The sequence below is a fragment of the Salvelinus alpinus genome, chromosome 11 (genome assembly GCF_045679555.1).
Source record: "Salvelinus alpinus chromosome 11, SLU_Salpinus.1, whole genome shotgun sequence".
NCBI classification, from domain to species: domain Eukaryota; kingdom Metazoa; phylum Chordata; class Actinopteri; order Salmoniformes; family Salmonidae; genus Salvelinus; species Salvelinus alpinus.
Window position 1 is genome coordinate 19,698,594 of NC_092096.1, and position 16,501 is coordinate 19,715,094.

Below are 16,501 nucleotides of genomic sequence, written 5' to 3' on the forward strand. Positions count from 1 at the left end.
TGGGACGAACCACCTCACCTAGCCTACTGGGAAGAAAAACCTGTTTCTCAACATCATAAGTTCAACATTCTGATCTGTTACATCAGACTCATTGCTTTTAAAATATATATTCCTATGTAATCTAGGACTCCTGGTTGTCTGAATTGGGGATCTATCGTCCCACAACTGTCCCAGAGTCTGTTTGGAACAGGCTGTTTCTTTCTTCCACAGAATCACAAGCTGACCAATAGGTCAACTGTTCTATTATGGGGGATATTAGATTGACAGCCTGGTGATTCTGCTGTTCTTTACTCGTCTTGTTGGCTGAGGAAAAGTCAGTGTGGACAGTTATTCTATCATCTCCACGTGAGCATCGTTGCATCCTTGAGTTGCATGTTCTGTTAAGATGAATTACCATAATGTAAATGTTATTTGTCATTCTGAGCACCGTGGGTGGACGCCCTAATCAGGTTACCACCCAATGCATACGGGTCCGGTAAATTTCTCAAACGTCTTAAATTATAATACTTCCTGTCAAATATCCGGCACCACATTTTCCTAATGAAAACACTGACATGCACGCATGCACACACAATCCAAAACGCACACAACACGTAAGGGAATTTTTCTGGGGAAGTTTTTTTTAATTTTCTCCCAAAATAGACTCCCCATCTGATGTGCTTTTGATTAAACCCAATGACCCCCCCCCCCCCACAGTGGGTAGCAGTGCTGTGACTCGCTGCTCAATAGCTTTTACCTCCATACTGGCAGCCTCTCAAACTCAGTATGAAAACAGATGGGTGGAGAGACAGAGACAGAAAGAGTTGGAGTACTGGCTGGAGGCTGGAGGTGAATGTCTTTGGGACTGAGGGAAAAGACTTGTACTGCTCATGTGGGGCGCTGGGATGTAAAACCTGTGTTGTCTCAACTAGAGGTGGATATTACTGACCTCATAACCCTTGAAGTTGAACTTTAACCCCTCATTAAAGGTGAACTCTTCCTCTGTGTGTTTCATGAGCTCCGTACCAATCTTAAACGTGTGATCCTGGAGAGAGAGAGACAGAGACACACACAGGACAAGAGAGACAGAGACGCACACAGGACAAGAGACAGAGACGCACACAGGACAGACAGAGACACACACAGGACAAGAGAGACAGAGACGCACACAGGACAAGAGAGACAGAGACACACACAGGACAAGAGACAGAGACGCACACAGGACAGACAGAGACACACACAGGACAAGAGAGACAGAGACGCACACAGGACAAGAGAGACAGAGACACACACAGGACAAGAGAGACAGAGACGCACACAGGACAAGAGAGTTAGAGACGCACACAGGACAAGAGAGACAGAGACGCACACAGGACAGACAGAGACACACACAGGACAGACAGAGACACACACAGGACAGACAGAGACACACACAGGACAAGAGAGCCAGAGACACACACAGGACAAGAGAGACAGAGACGCACACAGGACAAGAGAGGTAGAGACACACACAGGACAAGAGAGACAGAGACGCACACAGGACAAGAGAGACAGAGACACACACAGGACAAGAGAGACAGAGACACACACAGGACAAGAGAGACAGAGACGCACACAGGACAAGAGAGACAGAGACGCACACAGGACAGACAGAGACACACACAGGACAGACAGAGACACACACAGGACAAGAGAGACAGAGACGCACACAGGACAAGAGAGACAGAGACACACAGAGACACACACAGGACAGACAGAGACACACACAGGACAGACAGAGACACACACAGGACAAGAGAGCCAGAGACACACACAGGACAAGAGAGCCAGAGACACACACAGGACAGACAGAGACACACACAGGACAGACAGAGACACACACAGGACAGACAGAGACACACACAGGACAAGAGAGCATGTGTATTAGAATGAGTAGAAGTCAGTCAGGCTGTCAGGCAAAACCACAACGAACCATATTAGATAAACAGCACTGTATATGATCTAATAGTGAATGAGGAAGAAAAGCAGATGTACTCTCATTAGAGGAACAGCCAAGTTAATCATCAATGGTAGATAATGACTAAATAGGTGTCTGAAATGTCACCCTATCCCCTACAGTGAACCCAAAATGGCACCCTATTCCCTACAGAGTGCACTCAAATGGCACCCTATTCCCTAAGTAGTGCACTGTATAGGTAATATGGTGTAATTTGGGACGCAAGCCTCAGAGCTGTGTCTATCTCACCTTGTAAATGTCCAGGTTCTTCCCTTGGAAGCTGATGGGGATGCGGTAGCCTACAGGGATGAGATGAGGGTCTGGGTTCTCAAACTGAGGACAGCTTTCAGCCTGGAGGGAGAACAGAAGGTAGCTGGTTTAATCAGACAGACATATAGGCAGACAGACATATAGGCAGGCAGACATACAGGCAGGCAGACATACAGGCAGGCAGACATACAGGCAGAGCTTGCCAGTTGCCACCTATAAGGCAGAAAGTCGGTAACAGATACAAGCTGGCTCAGAGACAATAGCTCTTTATCAATTCATCTTCCTTCACTTCCTCACATCCTCTCTTCTGGCCCGCTTCTCAAAAAGTATTGGACCTTCTTCTTGAGGAGGCGGGGAGAGAGGACACAAGGAATTGTGGAAAGACAAAAGGAGATTGAGCCAAACTGTGTAGTTCACTGAGACAGGGCTTCCTCCTACTTTTTGGGCTTTGACGATGTGAGCTCCGTCTACAGCATCATCTATGTCACTGCAGGTGTGGTCCTGGGCATTCCACTGGCACTGCCACTCACTGGTCACACATGCTATACACCTGGGGACAATCAACCAATAGGAGGAAGAGATAAGGAATCAGAGTTTATATAGCCAATGGGCACAGAGATCCTCAAAGGTGTTCAGTGTAAAATGAGTGAACAGAGCACTGAGAATAACTGTCAGAAAAGCATCATTAACGGGTAGTCTCCATAAAGCAGATCAGCTACGGGTCCATCTTCAAGGCATTCCTAGTCGATCACCGAACATTTCTGTAAAGCAAACGATAAAGCCTTGCACTCCTATTTATTGCACTCCTATTTACCGTCAAAGAATACAGCAAACAGTTGCTGTTTTTATGAGTGAGTTCATCTTTAAGTTTTTATTCAGTACTGTCAACAATGTTTTTATTCAACACTTTTACACAACATAAATGTGCTTCTCCCTACTTCCACTCGTGCTGAGTAGCCGTGTATCAACAGGCCTGTTGTTTTATTATCAGCAGCTCGTCAGGAATATTTCACTTTTCTGGTCATAGGAACAACATGAATTGGAGCATGAGGCAGACATAATGTGATGCGACTCGAGTTTGGCCATCAGGTGGAAGACGGTGTCCCCTCTCTCTGGTCAGTCTCACCGGAGGAAAGGAGAAAGCAGGGACTATGAGAGGTGGACCCTCTGCTGCGCTCTCCCTCCGCTGAGACTGACCATCAGACGCAGGCACCATCAGTTCAACAAAATAAAAAAGCTAATTATTTCAATTTATGGGTTTCTCATGGGTTTCTCATGTTTTTTTCATGATTTCTCCATGTTCTCTCATGGTTTCTCATGTCTTATTCAGTTTCTTGTTTTTCTTTGTGCCTTTTGTAAATGAGCAACGAGGTGTCACCATTAGATTATTTTTCTAGTCATGTTTTTCATTTTGCGAGGCACAGCTAACCCTGTGCCTCGCAAATGATACAACTGATCTATTTTGTCATCAAAGCTCGAGTTTTGAAATATAATATAGTCTGAGAAGAACAATATTGTCAGGAAGGCATAAAGCCAATATGTTGTGATAATGTATTAGGCCTACTGCACAAACCTCATTCCTACACAACAGTTTTATTAGGTTACTGTTGCATAGGCTTACATTATTAAGTCCTGTTTTTAAAGAATATCTGAGTGGTAGATCTCGGCTTGGAAAGTGATCTTGTCTCAGAAAAGGTTGGTGACCATAAAGGGTTTTACTGGCGCCACTTACGGCGTGTTCTCTGACTTCCTGACGGTGGCGGCACAGTTGTAGAACTTGTATTCACTGGACGTCACCTCGATGCCGTGGTTGACCAGGATCTTCACCTGCATCGTCACAAAGTCTGAACACAATATGACAAAACAGTCCATTAATCTGAGAGGAAATGTTAGCCTGGTCACCGGACTGGTTCTGTACTGAATAAAACACAATGTTGCCTTGTTTGGCAAGACAAAGATTAGTTAGTTAAAGAAAGACTGATATCCAGGCTAAAAAACAGCATACAGAACCCATATACCCCCCAAGGAGCTAAGGACCGGGGTTAGGACCAGTATTCAGGAGGACTCACCCTGCTTGTCATGTGTAGAGGGGATGTTCACAGGGTCAGGGAGGGCACAGGTGACCTTCTGGTCCATCACCACAGCTTCACTAGTGTCTGAACCAAACCTGCACTCGATAATGTCAGAAGGGCCGATCTTGGGGAGGGAGGGGATGTCGATTTCAACCTGGACAGGAGAAAAACAGATGTTTTTGAGGAGTGAGAGAGAGAAAGAGGGAGACAGAGACCGAGAGCGAGAGAGAAACAAGATAATAAACTTCCTCTTGAATACAAAGAGGTCCATTGAGGAAATGCAATTGTTTTTCAAGTCACAGGACTGGTTATGTGACAAAAACTCAAGTTCCTGGAGAGAATTGAGAGGAAATGGAGTGAAATAAAGTGACTGATATGCAGGTCTACAGTTTAAAATGTACACAGTTCATTAATCCAGAACTGACCCAGAAAGCTAATTTCTCTGTGTGTGTGTGTGTGTGTGTGTGTGTGTGTGTGTGTGTGTGTGTGTGTGTGTGTGTGTGTGTGTGTGTGTGTGTGTGTGTGTGTGTGTGTGTGTGTGTGTGTGTGTGTGTGTGAGCGAGAGTGAGAGAGTGCGAGAGAAATGCACTGAAAAGGAGCAGAGCTTAATGGAATTGACTAGAGTTAAACTCAGAATGAATGAATTCAGAATGAAGCAAACCCAGCACAACAGATGATCTTTCACACTGGAGAGGACAGCTGCCAATGACAGGGAAAGTAGACATGTACACTCAACCACTCAGTACCTGCTGGGTCTTCCTACAGCTGAAGCTGGGTGGGTTAAAGGCCTGGATCTGAACACACTGCTGGTTGGGGCTCCACAGCCACGTGTTGTCATCCTCAGCCCTGGGACAGTCTCCCTTCCTGGTACACCTGGAGGAGAACAGACCAGTCACACCCTGGACCACAGCTAACCCTGGACCACAGCTAACCCTGGACCACAGCTAACCCTGTACCACAGCTAACCCTGGAGTCTGGATTACAGCTAACCCTGGACTACAGCTAACCCTGGACTACAGCTAACCCTGGACCACAGCTAACCCTGGAGTCTGGACTACAGCTAACCCTGGACTACAGCTAACCCTGGACCCCAGCTAACCCTGGACCCCAGCTAACCCTGGACTACAGCTAACCAGGAGTCTAGGCTACAGCTAGCCCTGGACCCCAGCTAGCCCTGGACCCCAGCTAGCCCTGGACCCCAGCTAGTCCTGGACCCCAGCTAACCCTGGACTACAGCTAACCCTGGACCACAGCTAACCCTGGACCACAGCTAACCCTGGACTACAGCTAACCAGGAGTCTAGGCTAAAGCTAGCCCTGGACCCCAGCTAGCCCTGGACCCCAGCTAACCCTGGACTACAGCTAACCAGGAGTCTGGACTACAGCTAACCAGGAGTCTGGACTACAGCTAACCAGGAGTCTGGACTACAGCTAACCAGGAGTCTGGACTACAGCTAACCAGGAGTCTGGACTACAGCTAACCAGGAGTCTGGACTACAGCTAACCAGGAGTCTGGACTACAGCTAACCAGGAGTCTGCTACCTGTATCCAGGCCCAGTTCATCACTGATAGGAGCTAAAGAGAGAAAATAGTCCTGGACCATCTATAACAGGATAAAGACATTTATAAGTTAGATTGTATTATTCATTGAAAATATCAATGAACAGCAGGAAATATTGCAGTTAAAACCAATGTTCCCCCAAAGAATTGTCACTGAGCACATTTCAAGTCTGCTGAGCGCAAATTTGAACGTAGTCAAAATTCTGTGCAACTTCTAGCGCACGTTTACTGTGAACACTGAGGCTGTACCCGCTTTAAGTTACAGTTTTAACAGTGGTCAAGTAGGCTACTGTGGATATTTGATCATAATGTAGGCCTACCAGAGTGGCCTACCATCAAAAACAATGGTGAAAATTCATTGAACACCACACCTTTTAACATAGAAATATCTGTTCTATCATTCAGCCTACAGTAGCAGCCAATGTATGGTGTTCAATGTAGACCTACATTCCATGAGACTTTTGAAAACAACATGCAGGGCTTGACATGAACCTGTTTATCCACTTGTCCTTCAGACAAGGAGGTGACGGAAAATGTTGTGTTGATGCAAGAAACCACTTTTCTAAATATAATGTATTATTATTCCCATACCATTATTACAGAGAATCAGACAAATGATGCTTCCCTCTGCCTAATGGCCACGTAGCTTATTCAAGCCTGTCTCAAAATACAACACTGCCCCTTTAAGAGATAAAAAATATCTTTACCTGCTTGGCTTTTCAAAGATGTCTAGAAATGTACAGGTTGTGTGCTCTTGTAGGAAGCAACCACTCCCCTATTGACGACTACAAATGATCTATAACTGGGCTAATAACTCACTAACTAGCAAAGGACATGAACAAATGTGCACACGTGGCTACATGCAGCTCTGATTGGTTAAGGCGCAGCGGTCTGTGTGATCGAGCTCAGTCGTGCCTGTCCATGCAATAGAATCCTACACCGTGCGTTCTGCCTCGGTACGTTGCATTGAAAGCGTTGATTCAATCACAATTCCAACAGTAAAGGGAAACGTTGATAGCGTTAACTAAGGGGGAAAACTCTAGAAAGTTGAGTGAAGTTGAATCTCGTGCTTCTCTGCGCGGGCTGGTATTTCTTCTGCTCGGCAGTTCGAGGAGCTGCAGGCAGCTTAGAGGGAACATTGGCTATAACTGGTACTGTACTCACTTGCCCTGCAGCACACACCAGCCACAGTAGGGGTCTTTCTGTGCCACGCAGGACTGGCAGTCTGTCTTCAGGTGGCACGCCTGCACTGGCACCTTGGTGATCTATGAGCAAAACAAAAACGGCTGATTCAAACATTGCTTGGATATCGTACTAACCAAAATGCATGGAATGCCTCACACTGATGAAAATCTACGCTATGGAATAAAGTTCCACGTTAAGTTCCCGGCTCACCTTCTTCTCTGTGGTGATGTAGAGGTGTGTGAGGCTGGTGTCAAACAGCAGGTTCTTGTTGACCTTGTCCCCGGTGTTCTCCCCAGGGGCGCGGCCGTACACCTCTGGACTGGTCGACAGGTGCAGCTTCAACACCTACGTTACATTAGCAGAAAGAAGGCAGAAAAGGCGGCCGGGTCGATGCAGAAAACGTTAGTCAACTATTAAGGAAAATACATACAAGTCAGAGCAGCCTATAGAATAACATTCCAGCAGGACATGTTTCGGTTTAGCAGACACTCTTATGCAGAGCAACTTGTAGTCAGTGCATTTAACTAAGGTAGGTAAGACCAACCACATATCACAGTCATTGCTTTCCTCAAGTAAAACGTTCTTCAAAAAAGAAAATATTAGCAAAATCAGTTACAGTGCTAGTAAGAAAGACTAGTGTTAGTAATAGCTAGTAGTGACAGGTCAACAGTAAGGTGTTAGCTAGTAGTGACAGGTCAATAGTAAGGTGTTAGCTAGTAGTGACAGGTCAACAGTAAGGTGGTAGCTAGTAGTGACAGGTCAACAGTAAGGTGTTAGCTAGTAGTGACAGGTCAACAGTAAGGTGTTAGCTAGTAGTGACAGGTCAACAGTAAGGTGGTAGCTAGTAGTGACTGGTCAACAGTAAGGTGTTAGCTAGTAGTGACAGGTCAACAGTAAGGTGTTAGCTAGTAGTGACAGGTCAACAGTAAGGTGTTAGCTAGTAGTGACAGGTCAACAGTAAGTTAATAGCTAGTAGTGACAGGTCAACAGTAAGTTAATAGCTAGTAGTGACAGGTCAACAGTAAGGTGGTAGCTAGTAGTGACAGGTCAACAGTAAGGTGGTAGCTAGTAGTGACAGGTCAACAGTAAGGTGTTAGCTAGTAGTGACAGGTCAACAGTAAGGTGGTAGCTAGTAGTGAAAGGTCAACAGTAAGGTAATAGCTAGTAGTGACAGGTCAACAGTAAGGTGTTAGCTAGTAGTGACAGGTCAACAGTAAGGTGTTAGCTAGTAGTGACAGGTCAACAGTAAGGTGGTAGCTAGTAGTGACAGGTCAACAGTAAGGTAATAGCTAGTAGTGACAGGTCAACAGTAAGGTGTTAGCTAGTAGTGACAGGTCAACAGTAAGGTGGTAGCTAGTAGTGACAGGTCAACAGTAAGGTGGTAGCTAGTAGTGACAGGTCAACAGTAAGGTGTTAGCTAGTAGTGACAGGTCAACAGTAAGTTAATAGCTAGTAGTGACAGGTCAACAGTAAGTTAATAGCTAGTAGTGACAGGTCAACAGTAAGGTGGTAGCTAGTAGTGACAGGTCAACAGTAAGGTGGTGGCTAGTAGTGACAGGTCAACAGTAAGGTGTTAGCTAGTAGTGACAGGTCAACAGTAAGGTAGTAGCTAGTAGTGAAAGGTCAACAGTAAGGTAATAGCTAGTAGTGACAGGTCAACAGTAAGGTGTTAGCTAGTAGTGACAGGTCAACAGTAAGGTGTTAGCTAGTAGTGACAGGTCAACAGTAAGGTGGTAGCTAGTAGTGACAGGTCAACAGTAAGGTAATAGCTAGTAGTGACAGGTCAACAGTAAGGTGTTAGCTAGTAGTGACAGGTCAACAGTAAGGTGGTAGCTAGTAGTGACAGGTCAACAGTAAGGTGGTAGCTAGTAGTGACAGGTCAACAGTAAGGTGGTAGCTAGTAGTGACAGGTCAACAGTAAGGTGTTAGCTAGTAGTGACAGGTCAACAGTAAGGTGTTAGCTAGTAGTGACAGGTCAACAGTAAGGCGGTAGCTAGTAGTGACAGGTCAACAGTAAGGCGGTAGCTAGTAGTGACAGGTCAACAGTAAGGCGGTAGCTAGTAGTGACAGGTCAATAGTAAGGCGGTAGCTAGTAGTGACAGGTCAATAGTAAGGTGGTCGCTAGTAGTGACAGGTCAACAGTAAGGTGGTAGCTAGTAGTGACAGGTCAACAGTAAGGTGGTGGCTAGTAGTGACAGGTCAACAGTAAGGTGGTAGCTAGTAGTGACAGGTCAACAGTAAGGTCGTAGCTAGTAGTGACAGGTCAACAGTAAGGTGGTAGCTAGTAGTGACAGGTCAACAGTAAGGTGGTAGCTAGTAGTGACAGGTCAACAGTAAGGTGGTAGCTAGTAGTGACAGGTCAATAGTAAGGTCTTAGCTAGTAGTGACATGTCAACAGTAAGGTGGTAGCTAGTAGTGACAGGTCAACAGTAAGGTGGTCGCTAGTAGTGACAGGTCAATATTAAGGTGGTAGCTAGTAGTGACAGGTCAACAGTAAGGTGGTAGCTAGTAGTGACAGGTCATAGTAAGGTGTTAGCTAGTAGTGACAGGTTAACAGTAAGGTGGTCGCTAGTAGTGACAGGTCATAGTAAGGTGGTCGCTAGTAGTGACAGGTCATAGTAAGGTAATAGCTAGTAGTGACAGGTCAACAGTAAGGCGTTAGCTAGTAGTGACAGGTCAACAGTAAGGCGGTAGCTAGTAGTGACAGGTCAATAGTAAGGTGGTCGCTAGTAGTGACAGGTCAACAGTAAGGTGTTAGCTAGTAGTGACAGGTCAACAGTAAGGTGTTAGCTAGTAGTGACAGGTCAACAGTAAGGTGTTAGCTAGTAGTGACAGGTCAACAGTAAGGTTGTAACTAGTAGTGACAGGTCAACAGTAAGGTAATAGCTAGTAGTGACAGGTCAACAGTAAGGTGGTCGCTAGTAGTGACAGGTCAACAGTAAGGTGGTGGCTAGTAGTGACAGGTCAACAGTAAGGTGTTAGCTAGTAGTGACAGGTCAACAGTAAGGTGTTAGCTAGTAGTGACAGGTCAACAGTAAGGTGTTAGCTAGTAGTGACAGGTCAATATTAAGGTGTTAGCTAGTAGTGACAGGTCAACAGTAAGGTGTTAGCTAGTAGTGACAGGTCAACAGTAAGGTGTTAGCTAGTAGTGACAGGTCAACAGTAAGGTGTTAGCTAGTAGTGACAGGTCAATATTAAGGTGGTAGCTAGTAGTGACAGGTCAACAGTAAGGTGGTGGCTAGTAGTGACAGGTCAACAGTAAGGTGGTGGCTAGTAGTGACAGGTCAACAGTAAGGTGTTAGCTAGTAGTGACAGGTTAACAGTAAGGTGTTAGCTAGTAGTGACAGGTCAACAGTAAGGTGGTAGCTAGTAGTGACAGGTCAACAGTAAGGTGGTAGCTAGTAGTGAAAGGTCAACAGTAAGGTAATAGCTAGTAGTGACAGGTCAACAGTAAGGTGTTAGCTAGTAGTGACAGGTCAACAGTAAGGTGGTAGCTAGTAGTGACAGGTCAACAGTAAGGTAATAGCTAGTAGTGACAGGTCAACAGTAAGGTGTTAGCTAGTAGTGACAGGTCAACAGTAAGGTGGTAGCTAGTAGTGACAGGTCAACAGTAAGGTGGTAGCTAGTAGTGACAGGTCAACAGTAAGGTGGTAGCTAGTAGTGACAGGTCAACAGTAAGGTGGTAGCTAGTAGTGACAGGTCAACAGTAAGGTGTTAGCTAGTAGTGACAGGTCAACAGTAAGGCGGTAGCTAGTAGTGACAGGTCAACAGTAAGGCGGTAGCTAGTAGTGACAGGTCAACAGTAAGGCGGTAGCTAGTAGTGACAGGTCAATAGTAAGGCGGTAGCTAGTAGTGACAGGTCAATAGTAAGGTGGTCGCTAGTAGTGACAGGTCAACAGTAAGGTGGTAGCTAGTAGTGACAGGTCAACAGTAAGGTGGTGGCTAGTAGTGACAGGTCAACAGTAAGGTGGTAGCTAGTAGTGACAGGTCAACAGTAAGGTCGTAGCTAGTAGTGACAGGTCAACAGTAAGGTGGTAGCTAGTAGTGACAGGTCAACAGTAAGGTGGTAGCTAGTAGTGACAGGTCAACAGTAAGGTGGTAGCTAGTAGTGACAGGTCAATAGTAAGGTCTTAGCTAGTAGTGACATGTCAACAGTAAGGTGGTAGCTAGTAGTGACAGGTCAACAGTAAGGTGGTCGCTAGTGGTGACAGGTCAATATTAAGGTGGTAGCTAGTAGTGACAGGTCAACAGTAAGGTGGTAGCTAGTAGTGACAGGTCATAGTAAGGTGTTAGCTAGTAGTGACAGGTTAACAGTAAGGTGGTCGCAAGTAGTGACAGGTCATAGTAAGGTGGTCGCTAGTAGTGACAGGTCATAGTAAGGTAATAGCTAGTAGTGACAGGTCAATAGTAAGGCGTTAGCTAGTAGTGACAGGTCAACAGTAAGGCGGTAGCTAGTAGTGACAGGTCAATAGTAAGGTGGTCGCTAGTAGTGACAGGTCAACAGTAAGGTGTTAGCTAGTAGTGACAGGTCAACAGTAAGGCGGTAGCTAGTAGTGACAGGTCAACAGTAAGGCGGTAGCTAGTAGTGACAGGTCAACAGTAAGGCGGTAGCTAGTAGTGACAGGTCAATAGTAAGGCGGTAGCTAGTAGTGACAGGTCAATAGTAAGGTGGTCGCTAGTAGTGACAGGTCAACAGTAAGGTGGTAGCTAGTAGTGACAGGTCAACAGTAAGGTGGTGGCTAGTAGTGACAGGTCAACAGTAAGGTCGTAGCTAGTAGTGACAGGTCAACAGTAAGGTGGTAGCTAGTAGTGACAGGTCAACAGTAAGGTGGTAGCTAGTAGTGACAGGTCAACAGTAAGGTGGTAGCTAGTAGTGACAGGTCAATAGTAAGGTCTTAGCTAGTAGTGACATGTCAACAGTAAGGTGGTAGCTAGTAGTGACAGGTCAACAGTAAGGTAGTCGCTAGTGGTGACAGGTCAATATTAAGGTAATAGCTAGTAGTGACAGGTCAATAGTAAGGCGTTAGCTAGTAGTGACAGGTCAACAGTAAGGCGGTAGCTAGTAGTGACAGGTCAACAGTAAGGCGGTAGCTAGTAGTGACAGGTCAATAGTAAGGTGGTCGCTAGTAGTGACAGGTCAACAGTAAGGTGTTAGCTAGTAGTGACAGGTCAACAGTAAGGTGTTAGCTAGTAGTGACAGGTCAACAGTAAGGTGTTAGCTAGTAGTGACAGGTCAACAGTAAGGTTGTAACTAGTAGTGACAGGTCAACAGTAAGGTAATAGCTAGTAGTGACAGGTCAACAGTAAGGTGGTCGCTAGTAGTGACAGGTCAACAGTAAGGTGGTGGCTAGTAGTGACAGGTCAACAGTAAGGTGTTAGCTAGTAGTGACAGGTCAACAGTAAGGTGTTAGCTAGTAGTGACAGGTCAACAGTAAGGTGTTAGCTAGTAGTGACAGGTCAATAGTAAGGCGGTAGCTAGTAGTGACAGGTCAATAGTAAGGTGGTCGCTAGTAGTGACAGGTCAACAGTAAGGTGGTAGCTAGTAGTGACAGGTCAACAGTAAGGTGTTAGCTAGTAGTGACAGGTCAATAGTAAGGCGGTAGCTAGTAGTGACAGGTCAATAGTAAGGTGGTCGCTAGTAGTGACAGGTCAACAGTAAGGTGTTAGCTAGTAGTGACAGGTCAACAGTAAGGTGTTAGCTAGTAGTGACAGGTCAACAGTAAGGTGTTAGCTAGTAGTGACAGGTCAATAGTAAGGCGGTAGCTAGTAGTGACAGGTCAATAGTAAGGTGGTCGCTAGTAGTGACAGGTCAACAGTAAGGTGGTAGCTAGTAGTGACAGGTCAACAGTAAGGTGTTAGCTAGTAGTGACAGGTCAATAGTAAGGCGGTAGCTAGTAGTGACAGGTCAATAGTAAGGTGGTCGCTAGTAGTGACAGGTCAACAGTAAGGTGGTAGCTAGTAGTGACAGGTCAACAGTAAGGTGGTGGCTAGTAGTGACAGGTCAACAGTAAGGTCGTAGCTAGTAGTGACAGGTCAACAGTAAGGTGGTAGCTAGTAGTGACAGGTCAACAGTAAGGTGGTAGCTAGTAGTGACAGGTCAACAGTAAGGTGGTAGCTAGTAGTGACAGGTCAATAGTAAGGTCTTAGCTAGTAGTGACATGTCAACAGTAAGGTGGTAGCTAGTAGTGACAGGTCAACAGTAAGGTAGTCGCTAGTGGTGACAGGTCAATATTAAGGCAATAGCTAGTAGTGACAGGTCAATAGTAAGGCGTTAGCTAGTAGTGACAGGTCAACAGTAAGGCGGTAGCTAGTAGTGACAGGTCAATAGTAAGGTGGTCGCTAGTAGTGACAGGTCAACAGTAAGGTGTTAGCTAGTAGTGACAGGTCAACAGTAAGGTGTTAGCTAGTAGTGACAGGTCAACAGTAAGGTGTTAGCTAGTAGTGACAGGTCAACAGTAAGGTTGTAACTAGTAGTGACAGGTCAACAGTAAGGTAATAGCTAGTAGTGACAGGTCAACAGTAAGGTGGTCGCTAGTAGTGACAGGTCAACAGTAAGGTGGTGGCTAGTAGTGACAGGTCAACAGTAAGGTGTTAGCTAGTAGTGACAGGTCAACAGTAAGGTGTTAGCTAGTAGTGACAGGTCAACAGTAAGGTGTTAGCTAGTAGTGACAGGTCAATATTAAGGTGTTAGCTAGTAGTGACAGGCCAACAGTAAGGTGTTAGCTAGTAGTGACAGGTCAACAGTAAGGTGTTAGCTAGTAGTGACAGGTCAACAGTAAGGTGTTAGCTAGTAGTGACAGGTCAATATTAAGGTGGTAGCTAGTAGTGACAGGTCAACAGTAAGGTGGTGGCTAGTAGTGACAGGTCAACAGTAAGGTGGTGGCTAGTAGTGACAGGTCAACAGTAAGGTGTTAGCTAGTAGTGACAGGTTAACAGTAAGGTGTTAGCTAGTAGTGACAGGTCAACAGTAAGGTGGTAGCTAGTAGTGACAGGTCAACAGTAAGGTGTTAGCTAGTAGTGACAGGTCAACAGTAAGGTGGTAGCTAGTAGTGACAGGTCAACAGTAAGGTGGTCGCTAGTAGTGACAGGTCAACAGTAAGGCGGTAGCTAGTAGTGACAGGTCAATAGTAAGGTGTTAGCTAGTAGTGACAGGTCAACAGTAAGGTGGTAGCTAGTAGTGACAGGTCAACAGTAAGGTGTTAGCTAGTAGTGACAGGTCAACAGTAAGGTGGTAGCTAGTAGTGACAGGTCAACAGTAAGGTTGTAACTAGTAGTGACAGGTCAACAGTAAGGTGGTCGCTAGTAGTGACAGGTCAACAGTAAGGTGGTCGCTAGTAGTGACAGGTCAACAGTAAGGTGGTGGCTAGTAGTGACAGGTCAACAGTAAGGTGTTAGCTAGTAGTGACAGGTCAACAGTAAGGTGTTAGCTAGTAGTGACAGGTCAACAGTAAGGTGGTCGCTAGTAGTGACAGGTCAATATTAAGGTGGTAGCTAGTAGTGACAGGTCAACAGTAAGGTGGTAGCTAGTAGTGACAGGTCAACAGTAAGGTGTTAGCTAGTAGTGACAGGTCAACAGTAAGGTGGTAGCTAGTAGTGACAGGTCAATATTAAGGTGGTAGCTAGTAGTGACAGGTCAACAGTAAGGTGGTGGCTAGTAGTGACAGGTCAACAGTAAGGTGGTAGCTAGTAGTGACAGGTCAACAGTAAGGTGGTAGCTAGTAGTGACAGGTCAACAGTAAGGTGGTAGCTAGTAGTGACAGGTCAATAGTAAGGTGTTAGCTAGTAGTGACAGGTCAACAGTAAGGTGGTAGCTAGTAGTGACAGGTCAACAGTAAGGTGGTCGCTAGTAGTGACAGGTCAATATTAAGGTGGTAGCTAGTAGTGACAGGTCAACAGTAAGGTGGTAGCTAGTAGTGACAGGTCAACAGTAAGGTGTTAGCTAGTAGTGACAGGTCAACAGTAAGGTGGTAGCTAGTAGTGACAGGTCAACAGTAAGGTAATAGCTAGTAGTGACAGGTCAACAGTGAGGTGGTAGCTAGTAGTGACAGGTCAACAGTAAGGTGGTAGTTAGTAGTGACAGGTCAACAGTAAGGTGGTCGCTAGTAGTGACAGGTCACAGTAAGGTAATAGCTAGTAGTGACAGGTCAACAGTAAGGTCGTCGCTAGTAGTGACAGGTCAACAGTAAGGTGTTAGCCAGTAGTGACAGGTCAACAGTAAGGTGTTAGCTAGTAGTGACAGGTCAACAGTAAGGTGGTAGCTAGTAGTGACAGGTCAACAGTAAGGTGGTCGCTAGTAGTGACAGGTCAACAGTAAGGTGTTAGCTAGTAGTGACAGGTCAACAGTAAGGTGGTAGCTAGTAGTGACAGGTCAACAGTAAGGTGGTAGCTAGTAGTGACAGGTCAACAGTAAGGTGGTCGCTAGTAGTGACAGGTCACAGTAAGGTAATAGCTAGTAGTGACAGGTCAACAGTAAGGTGGTAGCTAGTAGTGACAGGTCATAGTAAGGTAATAGCTAGTAGTGACAGGTCAACAGTAAGGTGGTAGCTAGTAGTGACAGGTCAACAGTAAGGTGTTAGCTAGTAGTGACAGGTCAACAGTAAGGTGGTCGCTAGTAGTGACAGGTCAACAGTAAGGTGTTAGCTAGTAGTGACAGGTCAACAGTAAGGTGGTAGCTAGTAGTGACAGGTCAACAGTAAGGTGGTAGCTAGTAGTGACAGGTCAACAGTAAGGTGGTAGCTAGTAGTGACAGGTCAACAGTAAGGTGGTCGCTAGTAGTGACAGGTCAACAGTAAGGTGTTAGCTAGTAGTGACAGGTCAACAGTAAGGTGGTAGCTAGTAGTGACAGGTCAACAGTAAGGTGGTAGCTAGTAGTGACAGGTCAACAGTAAGGTGGTGGCTAGTAGTGACGGATAATCTGCAAACCAACGGCTCTGTTTGAACGCCAAGAACTGAATCTCATCTGTGAAAGAATTGTTCATTTGGCTCCCTGATTGGCTCCCTGCGACTGCTGCGGTTTGAGCTCCAGACAACCATTATCTGGAGTTCAGTTAGAGAAACATTCTCTGAAGATGGTAACTCAACCATTATCTGGAGTTCAGTTAGAGAAACATTCTCTGAAGATGGTAACTCAACCATTATCTGGAGTTCAGTTAGAGAAACATTCTCTGAAGATGGTAACTCAACCATTATCTGGAGTTCAGTTAGAGAAACATTCTCTGAAGATGGTAACTCAACCATTATCTGGAGTTCAGTTAGAGAAACATTCTCTGAAGATGGTAACTCAACCATTATCTGGGGTTCAGTTAGAGAAACATTCTCTGAAGATGGTAACTCAACCATTATCTGGAGTTCAGTTAGAGAAACATTCTCTGAAGATGGTAACTCAACCATTATCTGGAGTTCAGTTAGAGAAACATTCTCTGAAGATGGTAACTCAACCA

At 45.5% G+C, this 16,501-nt stretch overlaps 1 protein-coding gene across 1 annotated transcript in view; it reads right to left on the bottom strand.

Moving 5' to 3' along the window:
• Nucleotides 1–16,501, bottom strand: part of LOC139533701 (plexin-B2-like) — a gene marked incomplete at its 3' end in the record, with an annotated part of 208,984 nt that overhangs the window by 45,773 nt on the left and 146,710 nt on the right. The window contains 8 exon segments of the mRNA XM_071331992.1: nucleotides 929–1,024; nucleotides 2,225–2,326; nucleotides 2,684–2,795; nucleotides 3,978–4,089; nucleotides 4,315–4,471; nucleotides 5,064–5,190; nucleotides 7,041–7,141; nucleotides 7,272–7,406. Of these exon segments, the coding sequence (XP_071188093.1) occupies nucleotides 929–1,024; nucleotides 2,225–2,326; nucleotides 2,684–2,795; nucleotides 3,978–4,089; nucleotides 4,315–4,471; nucleotides 5,064–5,190; nucleotides 7,041–7,141; nucleotides 7,272–7,406 (942 nt within the window).